General features: G+C 45.9%; 1 protein-coding gene across 1 annotated transcript in view; it reads left to right on the top strand.

The window, feature by feature from the left end:
- Positions 1–24,280, top strand: part of LOC139388531 (neuronal migration protein doublecortin-like) — an 85,809-nt gene that overhangs the window by 47,194 nt on the left and 14,335 nt on the right. Inside the window, exons 4-6 of the mRNA XM_071135237.1 lie at positions 16,859–16,961; positions 18,824–18,880; positions 24,167–24,244. Of these exons, the coding sequence (XP_070991338.1) occupies positions 16,859–16,961; positions 18,824–18,880; positions 24,167–24,244 (238 nt within the window). The remainder of the gene's footprint in view (positions 1–16,858; positions 16,962–18,823; positions 18,881–24,166; positions 24,245–24,280) is intronic.

The raw sequence follows: 24,280 nt of genomic DNA on the forward strand, positions 1-24,280 counted from the left end.
GTGTCTCTGACCGAACCCTGTCCTCCTTATGGTTAGTGAGATGTGATTGGCTGGCTGTCAATTTAAGCTGTGGTGTCTGTCTGGCCGAGGGTTGTGATTGGTTGGTTGAGCTGTGTTGACTGTGGTGCTGAGAGGTGAAAGGAGTTGACAGATGAGGGTTAGTGGCCCAACCTTACCAGCTCGACACAGTTCCTTATGTGAGCTGGTGGAAGCAAGCCCAATCAGGATTAAGCTGGTGTCTACAGGCAACATGTCATGCTCTCTGCTGTCTCAGACCTGATCTGCTCCGACTTCCGTGAATACTCTTTCTCAATGTAATACTTCCTTAGCAAGATGGAGGACAGGACAATACAGCTGACAAAACTGGTTGCAGTGATGTGAAAATGACCTTGCTCACTAGGAAGTCTCCCCTGCCTTTGTCCCCAGGTCCTTCTCCTGTACTGCTCCGACTGTCCATGTCCATTCTGGACCTTTCTATGCCGTGTTTGTCACAGTGATAGTGCTGTCAGATCAGACAGGCATTTCTATAATCAGGAGCTCTGCAGTCAATTAGCTCTACGTGTCTGTCAGCACAAATCCACATAAAATCAGTGGATGTCACACTGGATGACATGACAGCTCCTCTTGTCTAAAGTGCATTGGTGTGCTGAGTGGGCTGCCTATAGCACCATACAGCAGTGGCTGCACTCATGTCTGAGCATTAACATAAACATTCAGTTGTATTAGGTGATCAAGTAGTGCTTCTCAATGAAGTATGACTGAACACATGGTTAGATGGGTATATACTTAGACAGACAGCGTGTGGTTTGATTCCCTGGTGGTAATGGTAGTGCAATATGACTGACCTTTATGGAGGGACACGGGATCTCTGGAAAGGCTGACTATCTACGGCTTCATGTGGATCAAACTATTTTATTTCCATTACTGCAGCAACACACTCATTCATTTTCTATTTAGCCCACATACACACACCACAGTTTCCAAAACGCTTCTCGCTGGCTACGAGTTCCAATGTTTTTCTCCAGAAATGGATGAATTCTCAAAATAACAAGTCTAGGGTCACTGATTGTATTGATGATCTGATTTCATACACGGACATGTTTGGATGCCCTCAGGCCAGTACTCTGGTCACTGACCTGTCATTCTAAAGTAGTCTAATGTTGACCATCACTGCATAAAGCAATACATGGGAGGCTTATTCTCCATAGACCATTATATTTGACCTACATTTTCTGTATTAGAGGTCGACCGATTATGATTTTTCCAACACCGATACCGATTATTGGAGGACCAAAAAAAAGCTGATAGTGATTTAATCGGCCAAATTTATTATAATATATATATATTTTTTTATATATACAGTGGGGCAAAAAAGTATTTAGTCAGCCACCAATTGTGCAAGTTCTCCCACTTAAAAAGATGAGAGAGGACTGTAATTTTCATCATAGGTACACTTCAACCGACAAAATGAGAAAAAAATCCAGAAAATCAGTGTAGGATTTTTTATGAATTTATTTGCAAATTATGGTGGAAAATAAGTATTTGGTCAATAACAAAAGTTTATCTCAATACTTTGTTATATACCCTTTGTTGGCAATGACAGAGGTCGCACGTTTTCTGTAAGTCTTCACAAGGTTTTCAAACACTGTTGCTGGTATTTTGGCCCATTCCTCCATGCAGATCTCCTCTAGAGCAGTGATGTTTTGGGGCTGTTGCTGGGCAACATGGACTTTCAACTCCCTCCAAAGATTTTCTATGGGGTTGAGATCTGGAGACTGGCTAGGCCACTCCAGGACCTTGAAATGCTTCTTACGAAGCCCCTCCTTCGTTGCCCGGGCGGTGTGTTTGGGATCATTGTCATGCTGAAAGACCCAGCCACGTTTCATCTTCAATGCCCTTGCTGATAGGAGGTTTTCACTCAAAATCTCACGATACATGGCCCCATTCATTCCTTCCTTTACACATATCCGTCGTCCTGGTCCCTTTGCAGAAAATGCTTCACAGTAGGTATGGTGTTCCTTGGATGCAACTCAGCATTCTTTGTCCTCCAAACACGACGAGTTGAGTTTTTACCAAAAAGTTATATTTTGGTTTCATCTGACCATATGACATTCTCCCAATCTTCTTCTGGATCATCCAAATGCTCTCTAGCAAACTTCAGACGGGCCTGGACATGTACTGGCTTAAGCAGGGGGACACGTCTGGCACTGCAGGATTTAAGTCCCTGGCGGCGTAGTGTGCTACTGAAGGTAGGCTTTGTTACTTTGGTCCCAGCTCTCTGCAGGTCATTCACTAGGTCCCCCCGTGTGGTTCTGGGATTTTTGCTCACCGTTCTTGTGATCATTTTGACCCCACAGGGTGAGATCTTGCATGGAGCCCCAGATTGAGGGAGATTATCAGTGGTCTTGTATGTCTTCCATTTCCTAATAATTGCTCCCACAGTTGATTTCTTCAAACCAAGCTGCTTACCTATTGCAGATTCAGTCTTCCCAGCCTGGTGCAGGTCTACAATTTTGTTTCTGGTGTCCTTTGACAGCTCTTTGGTCTTGGTCATAGTGGAGTTTGGAGTGTGACTGTTTGAGGTTGTGGACAGGTTTCTTTTATACTGATAACAAGTTCAAACAGGTGCCATTAATACAGGTAACGAGTGGAGGACAGGGGAGCCTCTTAAAGAAGAAGTTACAGGTCTGTGAGAGCCAGAAATCTTGCTTGTTTGTAGGTGACCAAATACTTATTTTCCACCATAATTTGCAAATAAATTCATAAAAAATCCTACAATGTGATTTTCTGGATTTTTTTTCTTCTCATTTTGTACATTTACAGGCCTCTCTCATATTTTTAAGTGGGAGAACTTGCACAATTGGTGGCTGACTAAATACTTTTTTGCCCCACTATATATGTGTGTGTGTGTGTGTGTGTGTGTGTGTGTGTGTGTGTGTGTGTGTGTGTGTGTGTGTGTGTGTGTGTGTGTGTGTGTGTGTGTGTGTGTGTGTGTGTGTGTGTGTGTGTGATAATGACAATTACAACAATACTGAATGAACAATTAACACTTTTATTTTAACTTAATATAATACAAAATATATTAAGTCTCAAATAAATAATGAAACATGTTCAATTTTGTTTAAATAATACAAAAAACACGTTGGCAAAGAAAGTAAAAGTGCAATATGTGCCATGTAAAAAAGCTAACATTTAAGTTCCTTGCTCAGAATTTTTTTTATTTTATTTAACCTTTATTTAACCAGGAAGGGCTCATTGAGATTACAATCTCTTTTTCAAGAGTGCCCTGGCCAAGATAGGCAGCAGCAAGTCATTACAAACATGACAGGCAGACAACATGAAAAACTACAAGTAATCTAGTAAAAACCATTGAATTCACAAGAGTATAAAACAGCAAATTAAAAACATTGACAGGTCAGGGAATCAGCCTCAAAATCCTTCATCTGTGATTTAAAAACACCAATCGGGACAAGTTCTTCCAGTTTAAAAGTATTTTGTAAGGTGTTCCAAGACGATGGCGCAGAGTACATAAAAGCCCTTTTACCAAATTCAGTTCGGACATTTGGAACAGTTAGCAGGATAAAGTCCAGCGAACGAAGAGAGTACCCACCACATTTCTGAACAATAGAAATGCACAAATAAAAAGGTAGTTAACCCAAAATGGCTTTGTAAATAAAAGTATACCAGTGGCTGAGCCTACGAGTGACTAGAGAAGGCCAGCCAGCCCTGGTATACAAAGTGCAATGGTGCGTTACGGTTTTTCAGTTTAAAATAAATCTCAAAGTGCCATGGTAAAGGGTGTCAATTGATCTCAAACACTGAGCGGAAGCATTCGTATATAAAATATGAAGGCATAAATGTAGCTGATACTAGCCTCCTCCTTGCTTCAAAAGAAAAAACAGGCCTTATTCCTAAAACAAAATCCCAATTTCAGCTTCAATTTTTTTGTAAGTTGTTGAACATGAGAGCATATGAAAGCTGGTGGTTCAATATTCCCAGTTCTTCAATATTCCCAGTTAAGAAGTTTTAGGTTGTAGTTATTATAGGAATTATGACGCGTTGACTCTTTCTCTCTGTACCATTTGTATTGCCTTTTGACTATTGGATGTTCTTATAGGCACTTTAGTATTGCCAGCCTAATCTCAGGAGTTGATAGGATTGAAGTCATAAACAGCACTGTGCAAATGCAGTAAAGTGCTGTTTGAATGAATGCTTACGATTCTGGCAAATTAATTACGGTCTTCACACAGTTGGCAACGAGCCAGGCGGCCCAGACTGTTGCATATACCCTGACTCTGCTTGCACTGAACGAAGAGAAGTGAAACAATTTCCCTAGTTAATATTGCCTGCTAAAATGAATTTATTTTAACTAAATATGCAGGTTTAAAATATATACTTCTATGTATGGATTTTAAGAAAAACATTGATGTTTATGGTTAGGTACAGTTGTTCAACGATTGTGCTTTTTTCGCGAATGCGCTTTTGTTAAATCATCACCAGTTTGGCAAAGTTGAAGTGGGCTGTGATTCGATGATAAATTAACAGGCACCGCATTGATTATATGAAACGCAGGACAAGCTAGTTAACCTAGTAATATCATCAACCATGTGTAGTTAACTAATCATTATGTGAAGATTGATTGTTTTTTAAAAGACAAGTTTAATGCTAGCTAGCAACTTATCTTGGCTCCTTGGTCCTTTTGACGCTGCACTCGCGTAACAGGTGGTCAGCCTGCCACGCAGTTTCCTCATCGGCCATAATCGGCATCCAAAAAGGCCAATTACCGATTGTTATGAAAACTTGAAATCGGCCCTAATTAATCTGCCAATAAAACCAGCAGATATCTTGACTTGCCACTCAGTATATCAGTAATGTTCAGAATAGTACTTTAATATTTTATTTTTATAATCTGTCGACCTCTAAACTGTATTGCTCCTTTTGTCTGTCTGCTGGATTCTCATCACTCTAATAATGACCTCTGACTCATCCAGAGTGACCCTGAACAAAAGCATGGGGGAGTGGGTGTGGGACACACAGAAAGACAGAGACAAATATGAACCATAGTCATACTGTGGTCCAACTATGACCTTCCTCATAGGGCCCTGTGGCTTGCTTCACCCCCGCAGCCCCCCTCTCCTCCCGCTCTGCATTGATTTCATTAACGGTGCAGCTGGGGAGCCCGGCCAGCCTTGATGGGCTGTTGTCAACAAAGGGTCTGACACCTGGATCCCCCAGAGACCTCCAAAGACCCCCATTTACATCCCATCTCCATCAGCATCACCTAGGGATGTAGTGGGGGGCTGGGTTGGGGGTTAGAGGGACCCCATCACGCTCCCCATCTGAGAAATGATTGACTGGCTGAGAGGCAGCCTTTAACCTCTTGAGTGTAGGGGGCAGTATTTTGATGTTTGGATGAAAAATGTACCCAAATGAAACTGCCTATTTCTCAGGCCCAGAATCCAGAATATGCATAGAATTGATTAGGATATAAAACACTCTAAAGTCTCCAAAACTGTCAAAATATTGTCTGTGAGTATAACAGAACTGATATTGCAGGTGAAAACCTGAGGAAAATCCAACCCGGAGGTGCTGTTTTTCCTGAAACCTCTCTGTTCCATTGCATGCCTTCCCTCCATTTAAAGGGATATCAACCAGATTCCTTTCTCTATGGCTTCCGCATGGTGTGAATAGTCTTTAGACAAAGTTTCAGGCTTTTATTCCGAAAAATGAGCGAGAATGATCACATTGCATCAGTGGATGGCTGGGTGCCAGCAGAGTTTTGCAATGTATGCAGCTTGGAGCAGACATTTTCTCTCTCTGTCCTATTGAAAATTCTACGGTCCGGTTGAAATATTATCGATTATTTATTGTAAAAACAACCTGAGAATTGATTATAAAAAACGTTTGACATGTTTCTACGAACTTTACGGATACTATTTGAAATTTTCGTCTGCCACGTCGTCACCGCTCCAGCCTGTGGATTTCTGAACAAGACGCGCCAACCAAATGGAGGTATTTTGGATATAAAAATCATCTTTATGGATCATAAGGAACATTTATTGTGTAACTGGGAGTCTCGTTAGTGCAAATATCCAAAGATCATCAAAGGTAAGTGATTCATTTTATTGCTTTTCTGACTTTCGTGACCAATCTACTTTGCTGCTAATGTTTTGTCTGCTGAGAGAGATGTCCTAACATAAACGCTTGGATAGCTTTTGCTGTAAAGCTTTTTTGAAATCTGACACGCCAGGTGGATTAACAACAAGCTAAGCTGTGTTTTGCTATATTGTACTTGTGATTTCATGAAAATTAAATATTTTTAGTAATTTAATTCGAATTTGGCGCTCTGCAATTCAGCGGGATGGGTGTGCCAAGAAGTTGTTAAAGGTCACCAATATAGCTACATCCTTGTTAAATGCCACAGCAATTGTAAGATTAAAGGAAATAGAAAAGTTATTTATTTTTAAGCTTACAATATTGTGTTCAACAGACACTCCATTCATTCGATGAAAGAGTTCCGTTAATTAGAGGTCTACAACGACAAAGCAAGCAAGAAAGGGATTATATATAGACATTTTGTTTGACCCTAGGGTTTGTGGTAGAAGTCGACCGATTTTATGATTTTTCAACGCCCATACCAATACCGATTTATTGGAGGACTCAAATTAATAATGAAACATGTTCAATTTGGTTTAAATAATGCAAAAACAAAGTGTTGGAGAAGAAAGTAAAAGTGCAATATGTGCCATGTAAGAAAGCTAGCGTTTAAGTTCCTTGCTCAGAACATGAGAACACATGAAAGCTGGTGGTTCCTTTTAACATGAGTCTTCAATATTCCCGGGTAAAAAGTTTTAGGTCGTATTTATGATAGGAATTTAGGACTATTTCTCTCTATACGATTTGTATTTCATATACCTTTGACTATTGGATGTTCTTATAGGCACTTTACTATTGCCAGTGTAACAGTATAGCTTCCGTCCCTCTCCTCGCTCCTACCTGGGCTCGAACCAGGAACACATCGACAACAGCCACACTCGAAGCAGCGTTACCCATGCAGAGCAAGGGGAACAACTACTCCAAGTCTCAGAGCGAGTGACGTTTGAAACGCTATTAGCGCGCACCCCGCTAACTAGCTAGCCATTTCACATCGGCTACACCAGCCTAATCTCCGGAGTTGATGGGCTCGAAGTCATAAACAGCGCAATGCTTGAAGCATTGCTAAGAGCTGCTGGCAGAACGCACGAAAGTGCCATTTGAATTAATGTTTACGAGCCTGCTGGTGCCTACCATTGCTCAGTCAGACTGCTCTATCAAATCATAGACTTAATTATAACACAATAACACACAGAAATACGAGCCTTAGGTCATTAATATGGTCGAATCCGGAAACTATCATCTCGAAAACAAAACGTTTATTCTTTCAGTGAAATACAGAACCTTTCCGTATTTTATCTAACGGGTGGCATCCATCAGTCTAAATATTCCTGTTACATTGCACAACCTCAATGTTATGTCGTAATTATGTACAATTCTGGCAAATTAGTTCAACAAGCCAGGCGGCTCAAACTGTTGCGTATACCCTGACTCAGCGTGCAATGAACGCAAGAGAAGTGACACAATTTCACCTGGTTAATATTGCCTGCTAACCTGGATTTCTTTTAGCTAAATATGCAGGTTTAAAAATATATACTTCTGTGTATTGATTTATTTTAAGAAAGGTATTGATGTTCTTGGTTAGGTACACATTGGAGCAACGATACGCACTGCATCGATTATATGCAACGCAAGACACGCTAGATAAACTAGTAATATCATCAACCATGTGTAGTTAACTAGTGATTATGATTGATTGTTTTTTACAAGATAAGTTTAATGCTAGCTATCAACTTACCTTGGCTTCTTACTGCATTCGCGTAACAGGCAGGCTCCTCGTGGAGTGTAATGTAAGGCAGGTGGTTAGAGCGTTGGACTAGTTAACCGTAAGGTTGCAAGATTGAATCTCCGACCTGACCTCTTTACTTAAAAGTAGTTACAAATATTTAAATGTATTAAAAAAAAATTTCAAAGAAATAGTTTAGATGCTATTGAAAAAGTAGCCCGTGGCTCTTTCTGAATAGCCTGGTTTACAGTATGTACGGTACACCGCCCAAGCCTAAAAGGCTGAAGGAGATCTGCCTCATTAGATGTCATCTTAGATACATTCACCTGTCTCCTGTATACTGAACATTTCAGTTCCTCCTAATACAATTTCTTGATCTGGGAGGTTAGTCTTTTATCCCATGTCTTAGTCAGTCCTTTGCTATCCACACAATTTATAATCCTCAACCATCTACAATTTAAGCGGCATTAAACACAAGGTTTTAAATAATTATAGGAGCCCCATAGCTATTCAACTAATCTCAAACCTTGCACAATATTATAAGCAACATTTTAAAAATTAACACACAGTCAGCATTTTAAAAACACTTGAGAGAAATAGAGAATGTTAATGAAGTATGAGACTGGCCCTCTTTTTGGAGCACAAGTTTACTACTGAATTTCCCTGCTCTTTCTTTGTGTAGCTGCTACTGTAATGTTGTTACTGATCAGTGGCGGCCCGCCAATCAGGGAGTTAGAGGCGGCGCTCCACATGTGATTGTTAAAAATATGTACAGTACCAGTCAAAAGTTTGGACACACCTACTCATTCAAGGGTTTGTCTTTATTTTTACTATTTTCTACATTGTAGAATAATAGTGAAGACATCAAAACTATGAAATAACATATATGGAGTCATGTAGTAACCCAAAAAGTGTTTAACATATTTTAGATTTTAGATTCTTCAAAGTAGCCAACCTTTCCCTTGATGACAGCATTGCATACTCTTGGCATTCCCTCAACCAGCTTCATGAGGAATGCTTTTCCAACAGTCTTGAAGGAGTTGGTCACTTGTTGGTTGCTTTTCCTGCACTCTGCAGTCCAACTCCAAAACCATCTCAATTGGGTTGAGGTCGGGTGATTGTGGAGGCCAGGTCATCTGATGCAGCACTCCATCACTCTCCTTCTTGATCAAATAGCCCTTACACAGCCTGGAGTTGTGATTTGGGTCATTGTCCTGTTGAAAAACAAATGACACGAAGCCCCGCCGTTCCACCACGACTGGTCTGCCGACGTAACTCCATCAGCTGTGCCCCCAACGGCCTTTGCCAGACGTCGGCGCAGGCGCTTCTACTAGCCCCGGCCTGCTAACTTTAAAGCCATGTCTACAGCTTGCTAGGTAGTAAGGACTACCCAGCGGCTTCCCTGTTTAACCTATTGTTGTTCACTGGACCCTATGATCACTTGGCTACATAGCTGATGCCTGCTGGACTGTTCACGGTACTCCATTTTTTAAATTTTTGTTTATCTGTCGGCCACAGCCTCGAACTCAGGCCCTGTGTGTAGTTAACTGACCCTCTCTGCCCATCCATTGCCATTTTACCTGTTGTTGCTGTCTTACCCGTTGTTGTCTTAGCTAGCTCTCCCAATCAACACCTGTGATTGCTTTATGCCTCGCTTTGTCTCTCTCAAATGTCAATATGCATTGTATATTGTTGTTTAGGATAGTTATCATTGTTTTAGTTTACTGCGGAGCCCCTAGTCCCACTCAACATGCCTCAGATACCTCCTTTTTCCCACCTCCCACACATGTGGTGACCACCTTCATAATCACAAAATGCCTGAGTTTACCTCCACTGTACCCGTACCCCACCATAACCCTGTCTGTACATTATGCCCTGAATCTATTCTACCATGCCCAGAAATCTGCTCCTTTTATTCTCTGTCCCCAACGCACTAGACGACCAGTTTTGATAGCCTTTAGTCGTACCCTCATCCTACTCCTCCTCTGTTCCTCGGTGATGTGAAGGTTAACCCAGGCCGTGTGTGTCCCCAGGCACTCTCATTTGTTGACTTCTGTAACCAAAAAAGGCTTGGTTTCATGCATGTTAACATCAGAAGCCTCCTCCGTAAGTTTGTTTTTCTCACTGCTTCAGCACACTCTGCCAACCTTGATGTCCTTGCCGTGTCTGAATCCTGGCTTAGGAAGGCCACCATCCCACCATTCCATCCCCGACTACAACATTTTCCTTCAAGATAGAAGTGCCAAAGGCGGTGGAGTTGCAATCTACTGCAGAGATAGCTTGGAAAGTTCTGTCATACTTTCCAGGTCTATGCCCAAACAATTCGAGCTTCTAATTTTAAAAATGAATCTCTCTAGAACTAAGTCTCTCACTGTTGCTGCCTGTTATAGACCCCCCTCAGCTCCCAGCTGTGCCCTAGACACTATATGTGAATTGATTGCCCCTCATCTATCTTCAGAGTTCATTCTGTTAGGTGACCTAAACTGGGATATGCTTAACACCTCGGCAGTCCGACAATCTCAGATTCCCTCAATCTCACACAAATTTTCAAGAAACCCACCCAACCCTAAATCTGTAAACATGGGCACCCTCATAGATATTATCCTGACCAACTTGCCCTCCAAATACACCTCTGCTGTTTTCAATCAGGATCTCAGCGATCAGTACCTCATTGCCTGCATCCGCTATGGGTCCGCGGTCAAACGACCACCCCACATCACTGTCATCCGCTCCCTAAAACACTTCTCTCTGGAGACAGCAGGAGCGGTAGAGTTACTCTGAATGATCGGCTATGAAAAGCCAACTGACATTTACTCCTGAGGTGCTGACCTGTTACACCCTCTACAACCACTGTGATTATTATTATTTGACCATGCTGGTCATTTATGAACATTTGAACATCTTGGCCATGTTCTGTTATAATCTCCACCCGGCACAGCCAGAAGAGGACTGGCCACCCCTCATAGCCTGGTTCCTCTTTAGGTTTCTTCCTAGGTTCTGGCCTTTCTATGGAGTTTTTCCTAGCCACTGTGCTTCTACACCTGTATTGCTTGCTGTTTGGGGTTTTAGGCTGGGATTATGTACAGAACTTTGAGATATCAGCTGATGTAAGAAGGGCTTTATAAATAGTAGAAAGAGGAGGAAGGGAAGCGCTACTAAGGTACACAATTGTGCATTTTGGTAGATAGAAGGTGCTCTTTGGTAAAAGGGGTAAATCAAAAAGAAAGGAGGACCAAAGCACTCTTCATATAATTAATTAAAATGCCTTTATTAGTATGGAATGTTCAATAGAAACAAAGTTTTTAAACGATGCGTTTCGGCTGCATGGCCTTCGTCAGGGAGTACAAAGAAAGGAATACAAGGTCCTCGTTTAAACAGCTTATCAATTAGCCCTAATTGGAAGAGGGAGTGGTTACACAATTGATTGGACACACCTAGTAAGCAATACTATACACATTGAAATACTGTAGCTATGTTATCATAAAAATACAACTCCAAACTACAAGTATCAGAACACTAAAAGGTAGTTCTAACCTTAAATATGACTGGGAGAAGTGTCAAGAAAAAGAAAGCTAAATATTCCATAGTACACTAGAACACAGCAAAACATGAACAACAACAGTCTAACCATAGCTGAGGGAAATAGAGCAAAATGTCCACTAGATGACAGCAAATGGACCCATCACGACCCTACAGGAAGGGTGAGAAATCCACATCTTCATTTAAACCAGGGTATTTTGTGGCCTGTAGTTTGTAAATCCAAAAACTTTCCCTTTGGTTTAACTGTTTAAGACGGTCCTCTTTTTTAATAGAGGCTGGAATATGATCAATACCCATAGCTTGTAGGGTTGCCATGGTGTCGGGACTTGTAGTGCCTTGCCATGGAGTAGTCTTCATCACCTACCCGTATGGCGTACTTGTGTTCCGCTAAGCGGTCTTGAAGGCGTCTCTTTGTCCTTCCAATGTAGAACACCCTGCACTGTGGACATTCCAATCTATAGATGTCATGAGTGGTTTTACAGTTAATGAAATGCTTGACGTAATACTCCACTTTGGAAGCTGTGTCAACAAAATACTTATTCTGTGCAATATCACTGCAATGGTTGCAATGGTTACATTTAAAAGAGCTTGGGTTTTCTGAGTCACCCGGAAGATAACTGTGGACTAATTTGTCATTTAGGGTAGAAAAAAAAAAAAAAAAAAGCTTATGACTGATGGCTCAGGAAAGACTTGGCGTAGTAGCGTATCACTTTGGATGATTCCCCAATTGTTTTTAATGATTCTTTTAATGCTCTCTGCTTCAGTGCTGTATCTTGTAACAAAATACACTCTCTCTGATGTATCACGAGGCACCCACCTTCACAACAAGTTCTATCTGTCAGCCCTTATACCGGCATCTTTCAGGACCTGAACGCTGTAGCCCCGATTCAAGAAGCGATTCTCCAATTCAGCAGTAATTTCCTCACAATCTTAAATAAGCATGCACCTTTTAAAAAAATGTAGAACTAAGAACAGATATAGCCCTTGGTTCACTCCAGACCTGACTGCCCTCGACCAGCATAAAAACATCCTGTGGTGGACTGCAATAGAATCAAATAGATTCTATTGATAGGCTAGCTTTTTCAAACAGAAATTTGCAGCCTGTAGCTCTAACTCCAAAATGTTTTGGGACACTGTAAAGTCCATGGAGAACAAGAGCACCCACTCCCAGCTTCACACTGCACTGAGGCTAGGTAACACTGTCACCTCTGATAAATCCACGATAATCGAGAATTTCAACAAGCATTTTTCTATGGCTGGCCATGCTTTCCTCCTGGCTACCCCAACCCCGGCCAACAGCTCTGCACCCCCCGCAACTACTTGTCCAAGCCTCCCCAGCTTCTCCTTCACCCAAATCCAGATAGCAGATGTTCTGAAAGAGTTCAGACACTTTCAAGGTACTAAACGATAACATAACCACCATTGATAAAAGATTGAAGCCGGCTGCACAGTAAATCGACCTGGACAAGGCTTTCGACTCTGTCAATCACTGTATTCTTATCGACAGACTCAACAGCCTTGGTTTCTCAAATGACTGCCTTGCCTGATTCACCAACTACTTCTCAGACAGATTTCAGTGTGTCAAATCGGAGGGCCTGTTGTCCGGACCTCTGGCAATCTCTATGGTGGTACAACAGGGTTCAATTCTCGGGCCGACTCTTTTCTCTGTATACATCAACGATGTCGCTCTTGCTGCGGGTGATTCCCTGATCCACCTCTACACAGACGACACCATTCTGTATACATCTGGCCCTTTGGACACTGTGTTAACAAACCTCCAAACGAGCTTCAATGCCATACTACACTCCTTCCGTGTCCTCCAACTGCTCTTAAACGCTAGTTAAACTAAATGCTTGCTTTTCAACCGTTCGCTGCCCGCACCCGCCTGCCCGACTAGCATCACTACTCTGGACGGTTCTGATTATGTGGACAACTACAAATACCTAGGTGTCTGGCTAGACTGTAAACTCTCCTTCCAGACTCATATTAAACACCTCCAATCCAAAATTACATCTAGAATCGGCTTTCTATTTCGCAACAAAGACTCTTTCACTCACGCCGCCAAACATACCCTAGTAAAACTGACTATCCTACCGATCCTCGACTTTGGTGATGTAATTTCCAAAATAGCCTTCAACACTCTACTCAGCAAACTGGATTCAGTCCATCCCAGTGCCATCTGTTTTGTCACCAAAGCCCCATATACCACCCACCGCTGTGACCTGTATGCTCTAGTTGGCTGGCCCTCGCTACATATTCGTCGCCAGACCCACTGGCTCCAGGTCATCTATAAGTCTTTGCTAGGTAAAGGTCCGCCTTGTCTCAGCTCACTGGTCACGATAACAACACCCACCCGTAGCACACGTTCCAGCAGGTATATCTCACTGGTCATCCCCAAAGCCAACACCCCCTTTGGCCGCCTTTCCTTCCAGTTCTCTGCTGCTAATGACTGGAATTAATTGCAAAAATCGCTGAAGCTGGAGACTTATATTTCCCTCACTAACTTTAAACATCAGCTATCCGAGCAGCTAACTGATCGCTGCAGCTGTACATAGCCCATCTGTAAATAGCCCAGCAAATCTACCTACCTCATCTTGTTTTTATTTTATTTACTTTTCTGCTATTTTGTACACCAGTATTTCTACTTGCACATCATCATCTGCACATTTATCACTCCAGTGTTATTTGCTAAATTGTAATTACTTGCTACTATGGTCTATTTATTGCCTTACCACCTCACGCCATTTGCACACACTGTCACGACCGTCGTAAGAAGCGGACCAAAGCGCAGCGTGGTGTGAATGCATCATTTTAAAGGATGACGAAAACACAAAGTAAACTGAACAAAACAATGAATGAACAACGACCGTGAAGCTATATACGAAATGTGCTGACACAAGCAACTAACATAGACAATCACCCACAACCCACAATGACAAAACAGGCTACCTAAATATGGTTCCCAATCAGAGACAACGACTAACACCTGCCTCTGATTGAGAACCATATCAGGCCGAACACAGAAACAGACAAAGTAGACATACAACAGAATGCCCACTCAGATCACACCCTGACCAAACAAAACATAGAAACGTACAAAGCAAACTATGGTCAGGGCATGACACACACTGTATACAGACTTTCTTTTTTCTGTTGTGTTATTGACTGTACGCTTGTTCATTCCAAGTGTAACTCTGTGTTGTTATTTGTGTCGCACTGCTTTGCTTTATCTTGGCCAGGTCGCAGTTGTAAATGAGAACTTGTTTTCAACTAGCTTACCTGATTAAATAAAGGTGAAAAAAATAAATAAAAATAAAATAGTCCCACTAAGCGCAAACCAGATGGGATGGCGTATCGCTGCAGAATGCTGTGGTAGCCATGCTGGTTAAGTTGTGCCTTGAATTCTAAATAAATCACAGACAGTGTCACCAGTAAAGCACCCCCAGACCATCACACCTCCTCCTCCATTCTTCATGGTGGGAACCACACATGCGGAGATCATCCATTCACCTATTCTGCATCTCAAAGACAGAGGTTGGAACCAAAATTCTCAAATTTGGAATCATCAGACCAAAGGACAGATTTCCGGTCTAATGTCCATTGCTCGTGTCTCTTAGACCAAGCAAGTCTCTTCTTATTATTAGTGTCCTTTAGTAGTGGTATTTTGGCTGATTTCTTTAGATTTTCCCATGATGTCAAGCAAAGAGGCACTGAGTTTGAAGGTAGGCCTTGAAATACATCCACAGGTAACACCTCCAATTGACTTAAATGATGTCAATTTGCATATCAGAAGCTTCTAAAGCCATGACATAATTTTCTGGAATGTTCCAAGCTGTTTAAAGGCACAGTCAAGTTAGTGTATGTTAACATCTGACCCACTGGAATTGTGATACAGTGAGTTATAAGTGAAATAATCTGTCTGTAAACAATTGTTGGAAAAATGACTTGTGTCATGCACAAAGTAGATGTCCTAACCAACTTGCCAAAACTATAGTTTGTTAACAAGAGATTTGTGGAGTGGTTGAAAAAACAGTTTTAATGACTCCAACCTAAGTGTATGTAAACTTTTTGAATGTAGACTTCAACTGTATGTATATATATATCATTCATTCATTCATTCATGGATTATGTTTTAAATGCTCATGAAAGTGTGGTAAATGTGTAAATTGTTCCTGTTTCTAAAATCTATTGTTCAAAACAAGCTGTTCAGTTACTTACTTCTCTGCCCCTCTGTGACTCTGACAGCAGCTCCGCTGGCACATAGGCTGTGCCAAAATTGCTTGGATTGTTTTTACAGCTATTTGCTATGAGGGGGAACTGCCCCAATGAAATCGCACGATTTCATAGCATAAAATTTAACAACACAAAGTTAATGGACTGTCCTGGGGCACTCAAATGTGCGCTCGATCAGAACTTCTGGGTCTGTTCTAGTCTCCCTCCCAATGAGTCTCTCGCGCCATACGTGTTACTTCCGCATGTGAAACTTTATCTGCTCTATTAGGTACAATTAACGTGTTTATTAGCATGTAAATAAATAATCATAACAGTCATGGGAGCCTGGGACCTGATCAACCGTACATCTACATCCAACATCAGTCGAAGGACAGAGGGATACACTATCTAGAACCTTCTCATCGCAGATCTGGTAGGACAAAAAAGCATGACTGTGGCTGTTCTACTGTAGGTGACAGGGTGACATGTTGTGTGGACTAAATCATCATAAAACCGGGTGCATCACAAAGCATTATCAAATGAATTACCCAGCTACAGTAATTTTGAGAAACATTTAGAAATGGTTTGGTTGATTTTTTGTGGGGTCAAATTAGCCAGTTATATGCTGTACCTTTTTGATAAGCAGCTAGCTAGCTAGTTAGCTACCATGCCAATTTCAAACAAATATCCCAGCTAGCACATAACATTCTGAAAACAATATGCTTCTTAGATCTTGGTGAGAGCTTTGTTGTCCATTGGTTATTTTGCATAGAACCTTGGCACATCGTATGGGAATAGTGCAGAATAGTTGCTTGTCTTTGGAACATTCTCAGCAGATTTAAGGAACTTGACATTTCATTTGGTTTTTGACATGCAACATTGAAATGGGTGTATTTATGCTGTTGTTCAAATGCATTGATTGCTTTATACAGTAGCTATATCTTCTCAAAGAAACGACCAGTAGTTTGAAAACTTGGCATCATATTTCTCTCATGCTACTTTGTTGACACTCCAAACACCCCTGCACCCCGCGCCCCGGGTATTCAGCCAATCTGCTCCCGCCACTGTTAGTAGCATGATGTGACCTGGGAGAAAATGAGGAGTCAAGAGGAGGTAGTAGTGCTGAGATGTTACACTGGTCATTGTCTAAGATAGATTTATTTTACATCTGATATGTGTTGTTGCAGGCCTGCATTCTTAAATGGTACTGTCTCTCTGCTCCTCCAGGTCACCTGTCTTCAGGATTTCTTTGGTGATGATGATGTCTTCATTGCCTGTGGCCCTGAGAAGTTCCGCTATGCCCAGGATGACTTCTCTCTGGATGAGAATGGTGAGAGCAGCCACACCAGTAGTCACTAACTACACCACTGTAGCACCAGTAGTCACTAACTACACCACTGTAGCACCAGTAGTCACTAACTACACCACTGTAGCACCAGTAGTCACTAACTATACCACTGTAGCACCAGTAGTCACTAACTACACCACTGTAGCACCAGTAGTCACTAACTACACCACTGTAGCACCAGTAGTCACTAACTATACCACTGTAGTACCTGTAGTCACTAACTATACCAGTAGTCACTAACTATACCAGTAGTCACTAACTATACCACTAGTCACTAACTACACCACTGTAACACGGCTAGTCACTAACTACACCACTGTAACACGACTAGTCACTAACTACACCACTGTAACACGGCTAGTCACTAACTACACCACTGTAACACGGCTAGTCACCAACTACACCACTAGTCACTAACTACACCACTAGTCACTAACTACACCACTGTAACACGGCTAGTCCCCCTTCACACCACTCTCACTGAATCACTGTTCCCTGCTTAAGTTCCTGGGACCAGAACCTGTTTCCCTCATACACTGCAAAAGTCACTGTTTTACTGTGGTCAAATGTTACTGTTACTGTTCTATCTAAAATATTGCCCATTTTCTATGATGTGACATGCATTATATTTGTACTGTATACATTGCAACATAGGAAGTGTTGTAACCTTTTGTGAAATTCTCTAATCTGTCAATGTGATAGTGGTATTTTAGTCACTGTATATTTCTTTCTTTCTCTCTCTCTCTCTCTCTCTCTCTCTCTCTCTCTCACACACACACCACACACCACACACCACACACCACACACACACACACACACACACACACACACACACACACACACACACACACAGTGCAGATAGGAACTTGCAGCTCTGATTTAGAAAGGAAATAATCTCTCTGAAATATATAGTTAAATAAAATATCAGCACCCCAGAACCCCAGAAAATCCAGATTTAGGCTGGAGGCCGGACTCAGTTATGTCAACATACAGCTCAGTCCACATGTAGATTATGGTAGCTAGCTGTTCAATGGAGTGACTGGCAAATACATCACATAGCCTTCTTCTTTTGTCTCCTTTTGGAGTTTTTTCTTTATAGGTCTTTCAAATCAGTATTGCACTAGAGCTCATTATTTAGATGGTGTTTATGTAAATGAGGTTTTAGACATGTAAATAGAGTGGTAAGTAGTCTCTAGGGCACCTCAAATGCCAAACAGGATCAGGTACCGCCAGGGCCATAATGGGAAGGACTTAAGAATGGCCATTCTATGTGTTCCTCCCATCACATTTTAAAAGACAGGCCTACATGTAGGACAGGCATTTCCAGGCTACACTAGAACAGATGCCTCTTACTTACCAGAATAAATCTAGTGTGTGCCACTGTGTATTCATGTGTGTGTGTAGTGAATGTAAATGTAAAGTATTGGTCTGCTGTGTTGTGTGCAGTAAGCAGCAGGGAAAGATAAGTCTGGGTGGAGGAACAGCCATTCATCTTGTTGGTGACAGGTTGAGATCATTGGTGCTGATACTGACTCTGGGTGGAGGAGAGAAGTAGAGCTACACTACCCAGCCTGGCCACTTCCTACAGGTGTTTTAAAGGTTATTTTCACATAATAGCTACACAGGCCACTGCACATTCAGCTCCCTCTCCCAAGCACCGTCACACCTCTCTATAGCAGAGAGCTCAGTAACAAGGGAAAATCATATACATGATTACGGTACACTATCAGTGTAGGATTGATATGTTTTAGGCAGGGTCTATTTCCTAACCCCCTGCCAGTCCTCTGGGTCCTTGACTGAGGAGTTGGCCCGTGTGCTTTAATGTTGTGGTTCCTTTCTTTCAGCGCTCTACCCCTCTGGAACCAAACCCAAATCAGCCCAGGGGGCCTTTAATAACCAAGGTCAGTGGGGTCATGCCGACATCACACTGACATCATATTATGTCTGCTGGAGACCACTGAGTTGGCCTGGGTGGGGCCAGGAGCGAGGAACGGAGTGGCCCTGTCTTTCACACACTGCACTGGTCCAAACTGATACAGCACAGTCATAATCCAATCCTATCACCATACACAGACATATTTGGTATAGATTTGGATCCTGTTGCTTAATCGGATTTACACGCAAAAATGTATCCAGTTTTGATGGCTATTGCAGGAGACAGAGGGGAGTGTATGTAGCTCAGTATTTAATAAGCATCACTACAAGCAGAATTGGATCACCTTCAATTGGCCATGGCAAATGTGGACTGAACTCAAAGCCCTTTAATTAACCCTTTAAAAGTCTAAATACATAAGGCTATTTCAGATAAGTCAAATCTGTCATTTTAAGAATACTTCTGTCATCTTTGGGTCATATAATTTCCTCTCCCTGGGCGTGTAGCAGAGTATTTCATAGACTAAACCACTCTTCCAGACAGGGGCGGGGTGAGCGTGGTGTAGAGGGGAAGTGAGTGTCTAATATGCTCTTTAGGTGTGAAGGATTTTTTAATACCCGGTGGCATTTCACACGAGCACTGGCACACAGACATCTGGCTGTGTGACTCCTGGTGCATGAAGGTTAGGAGAGAGAAGACAAACAGACGCTGTGTGATCAGCTCTCTGCAGGCAGGAAAGACAGACAGGGAGGAGGGTGGAGGGATGGACACGGGAGGAGGGTGGAGGGATGGACACGGGAGGAGGGTGGAGGGATGGACACGAGAGGAGGGTGGAGGGATGGACACGGGAGGAGGGTGGAGGGATGGACACGGGAGGAGGGTGGAGGGATGGACACAAGAGGAGGGTGGAGGGATGGACACGGGAGGAGGGTGGAGGGATGGACACGGGAGGAGGGTGAAGGGATGGACACGGGTGGAGGGATGGACACGGGAGGAGGGTGGAGGGATGGACACGAGAGGAGGGTGGAGGGATGGACACGAGAGGAGGGTGGAGGGATGGACACGAGTGGAGGGTGGAGGGATGGACACGAGAGGAGGGTGGAGGGATGGACACGAGAGGAGGGTGGAGGGATGGACACGAGAGGAGGGTGGAGGGATGGACACGAGAGGAGGGTGGAGGGATGGACACGAGAGGAGGGTGGAGGGATGGACACGAGAGGAGGGTGGAGGGATGGACACTATCGGAGGGAGGGGTGCTGGAGGAGGGAGGAGGGATGGGTCCTGGAGGAGGGATGGGTGCTGGAGGAGGTGTGGGCGCTAGAGGAGGGAAGAGGGATGGGAGCTAGAGGAGGGATGGGCGCTAGAGGAGGGAGGAGGGATGGGCGCTAGAGGAGGGAGGAGGGATGGGCGCTAGAGGAGGGAGGAGGGATGTGCGCTAGAGGAGGGATGGGTGCTTGAGGAGGGATGGGCGCTAGAGGAGGGAGGAGGGATGGGCGCTAGAGGAGAGAGGAGGGGTGGGCGCTAGACGGAGGGGTGGGCTCTAGACGGAGGGGTGGGCTCTAGACGGAGGGGTGGGCTCTAGACGGAGGGGTGGGCGCTAGACGAAGGGGTGGGCGCTAGACGGAGGGGTGGGCTCTAGACGGAGTGGGCTCTAGACGGAGGGGTGGGCTCTAGACTGGAGGTGTGGGCTCTAGACTGGAGGTGTGGGCTCTAGACGGAGGTGTGGGCTCTAGACGGAGGGGTGGGCTCTAGACGGAGCGGTGGGCTGTAGACGGAGGGGTGGGCTCTAGACGGAGGGGTGGGCTCTAGACGGAGCGGAGGGCTGTAGACGGAGGGGTGGGCTGTAGACGGAGGTGTGGGCTGTAGACGGAGGGGTGGGCTGTAGACGGAGGGGTGGGCTCTAGACGGAGCGGAGGGCTGTAGACGGAGGGGTGGGCTGTAGACGGAGGGGTGGGCTGTAGACGGAGGGGTGGGCTGTCGACGGAGTGGGCTCTAGACTGAGGGGTGGGCTCTAGACGGAGGTGTGGGCTCTAGACGGAGGTGTGGGCTGTAGACGGAGGGGTGGGCTCTAGACGGAGCGGAGGGCTGTAGACGGAGGGGTGGGCTGTAGACGGAGGGGTGGGCTCTAGACGGAGCGGAGGGCTGTAGACGGAGGGGTGGGCTGTAGACGGAGGGGTGGGCTGTAGACGGAGCGGTGCGCTGTAGACGGAGGGGTGGGCTCTAGACGGAGGGGTGGGCTCTAGACGGAGGGGTGGGCTCTAGACGGAGGGGTGGGCTCTAGACGGAGGAGTGGGCTCTAGACGGAGTGGGCTCTAGACGGAGTGGGCTCCAGACAGAGGGGTGAGCGTTAGACCGTGCACAGCCAGAAGAGGCCACCCCTCATAGCCTGGTTCCTCTCTAGGTTTCTCTCTAGGTTTCTTCCTAGGTTTTGGCCTTCCTAGGGAGTTTTTCCTAGCCACTGTGCTTCTACACCTGCATTGCTTGCTGTTTGGGGCTTTAGGCTGGGTTTTAGTACAGCACTTTGAGATATCAGCTGATGTAAGAAGGGCTATATAAATTGATTTGATTTGATTAGACGGAGGGGTGGGCTCTAGACGGAGGGGTGGGCTCTAGACGGAGGGGTGGGCTCTAGAGGAGGGGATGGGCGCTGGTGGAGGGGATGGGCGCTGGTGGAGGGGATGGGCGCTGGCGGAGGGGATAGGCGCTAAAGGAGGGATGGGCGCTAGAGGAGGGGTGGGCGCTAGAGGAAGGGTGGGCGCTAGAGGAGTGGCGAGAGAGGGGTGCTGGAAGAGAGCGGGGCGCTGGAGGAGGGGAGAGGGATGGCCGCTGGAGGAGGGGGAGGGGTGGCCGCTGGAGGAGGGAGGAGGGGTGGGCGCTAGTGGATGGGTGGGCGCTAGATGGAGGGGTGGGCTCTAGACGGAGGGGTGGGCGCTGGCGGAGGGGATGGGGCTAGAGGAGGGATGGGCGCTAGAGGAGGGGTGGGCGCTAGACAGAGGGGTGGGGGCTAGACAGAGGGGTGGGCGATGGCGGAGGGGTGGGTGCTAGCGGAGGGGTGGGTGCTAGAGGAGGGATGGGTGCTAGAGGAGGGGTGGGCGCTAGAGGAGGGGTGGGTGCTAGAGGAGGGCGGAGGGGTGGGCGCTAGAAGAGGGATGGGCGCTGGCGGATGGGATGGCGCTAGAGGAGGAATGGGCGCTGGCGGAGGGGATGGGCGCTGGCGGAGGGGATGGGCGCTGGCGGAAGGATGGGCGCTAGAGGAGGGATGGGCGCTAGAGGAAGGATCGGCGCTAGAGGAGGGGTGGGCGCTAGAGGAAGTGTGGGCGCTAGAGGAGGGGTGGGCGCTAGACGAGGCGTGGGCGCTAGAGGAGGGGGGATGCGTGCTAGAGGAGGGATGGGCGCTAGAGGAGGGTGGAGTGATGGGCGCTAGAGGAGGGAGGAGTGATGGGCGCTAGAGGAGGGTGGAGGGATGGGCGCTAGAGAAGGGTGGAGGGATGGGCGCGAGAGGAGGGATGGGTGCTAGAGGAAGGATCGGCGCTAGAGGAGGGGTGGGCGCTAGAGGAAGTGTGGGCGCTAGAGGAGGGGTGGGCGCTAGACGAGGCGTGGGCGCTAGAGGAGGGGGGATGCGTGCTAGAGGAGGGATGGGCGCTAGAGGAGGGTGGAGTGATGGGCGCTAGAGGAGGGAGGAGTGATGGGCGCTAGAGGAGGGTGGAGGGATGGGCGCTAGAGAAGGGTGGAGGGATGGGCGCGAGAGGAGGGATGGGTGCTAGAGGAGGGTGGAGGGATGGGCGCTAGAGGAGGGATGGGCGCTAGAGGAGGGATGGGCGCTAGAGGAGGGATGGGCCCTAGAGGAGGGTGGAGGGATGGGCGCTAGAGGAGGGTGGAGGGATGGGCGCTAGAGGAGGGTGGAGGGATGGGCGCTAGAGGAGGGTGGAGGGATGGGCGCTAGAGGAGGGTGGAGGGATGGGCGCTAGAGGAGAGTGGAGCGATGGGCGCTAGAGGAGGGAGGAGGGAGGAGGGAGGAGGGATGGGCGCTAGAGGAGGGAGGAGGGATGGGCGCTAGAGGAGGGAGGAGGGATGGGCGCTAGAGGAGGGAGGAGGGATGGGCGCTAGAGGAGGGAGGAGGGATGGGCGCTAGAGGAGGGAGGAGGGATGGGCGCTAGAGGAGGGAGGAGGGATGGGCGCTAGAGGAGGGAGGAGGGATGGGCGCTAGAGGAGGGAGGAGGGATGGGCGCTAGAGGAGGGAGGAGGGATGGGCGCTAGAGGAGGTGTGAGGGATGGGTGCTAGAGGAGGTATGAGGGATGGGCCCTAGAGGAGGGAGGAGGGATGGGCCCTAGAGGAGGGAGGAGGGATGGGCCCTAGAGGAGGGATGGGCGCTAGTGGAGGGAGGAGGGATGGGCGCTAGAGGAGGGAGGAGGGATGGGCGCTAGAGGAGGGAGGAGGGATGGGCGCTAGAGGAGGGATGGGCGCTAGAGGAGGGATGGGCGCTAGAGGAGGGATGGGCGCTAGAGGAGGGAGGAGGGATGGGCGTTAGAGGAGGTAGGAGGGATGGGCGCTAGAGGAGGTAGGAGGGATGGGCGCTAGAGGAGGTAGGAGGGATGGGCGCTAGAGGAGGGAGGAGGGATGGGCGCTAGAGGAGGGAGGAGGGATGGGCGTTAGAGGAGGTAGGAGGGATGGGCGCTAGAGGAGTGAAGATTTTTAGAGAGGAGAGTAGGGTGGAGGAATAGAAAAGCACTGTAGTGCTGAGAGGAAGGCAGAGGAGGAGTGGAGAGGTGAGCAGAGGGAGGATGTCTAGCAGTCTTTGTGGCTGTCGGCTTCATGCTGCACTCTTTACACTTATTAATGCAATGACCCAAAATAAACTGCATGACACACACAACTACTGTACAGACAGTAAACCTCACCGCTCTGCATACTGTCTACAGACAGTAAACCTCACCGCTCTGCATACTGTCTACAGACAATAAACCTCACCGCTCTGCATACACAATATATAATTGCTGTACACACAGAAACCACATAGACTGAAGCTCACTATGAAGCTAGTCTTTGTACCACAGAGACCTCCAAACTACCCACCTTGCTGAAAACATTTCAGCAACAATGGACTTCATTAAAGACATCTGTATGCCATTTGGTAATCAATTAACATTTTACAGTGTCCATGTCAATCTGTTTGTATGAACGTCTATTTCTTTGTCAATGCTGCCTTTCACATGAAAGATGCTACTGTGATTACGGTTTGTCTGATGCTCACACACTGTCTGTCTGTCTGTCTGTCTGTCTATCGTTCGTGTGCTTCTGCGTTTCTCTTCACAGAAGGGTGCAAGATGATGAAGAAGAAAGGTTCTAAGAGTCCAGGTCCGATCCGGCGCAGCAAGTCTCCTGCTGAATCGAGTGAGCTCATTGTTGTCTCATCTTCTATGTGACTCC

Source organism: Oncorhynchus clarkii, chromosome 29 (genome assembly GCF_045791955.1).
Source record: "Oncorhynchus clarkii lewisi isolate Uvic-CL-2024 chromosome 29, UVic_Ocla_1.0, whole genome shotgun sequence".
Classification (NCBI taxonomy): Eukaryota; Metazoa; Chordata; class Actinopteri; order Salmoniformes; family Salmonidae; genus Oncorhynchus; species Oncorhynchus clarkii.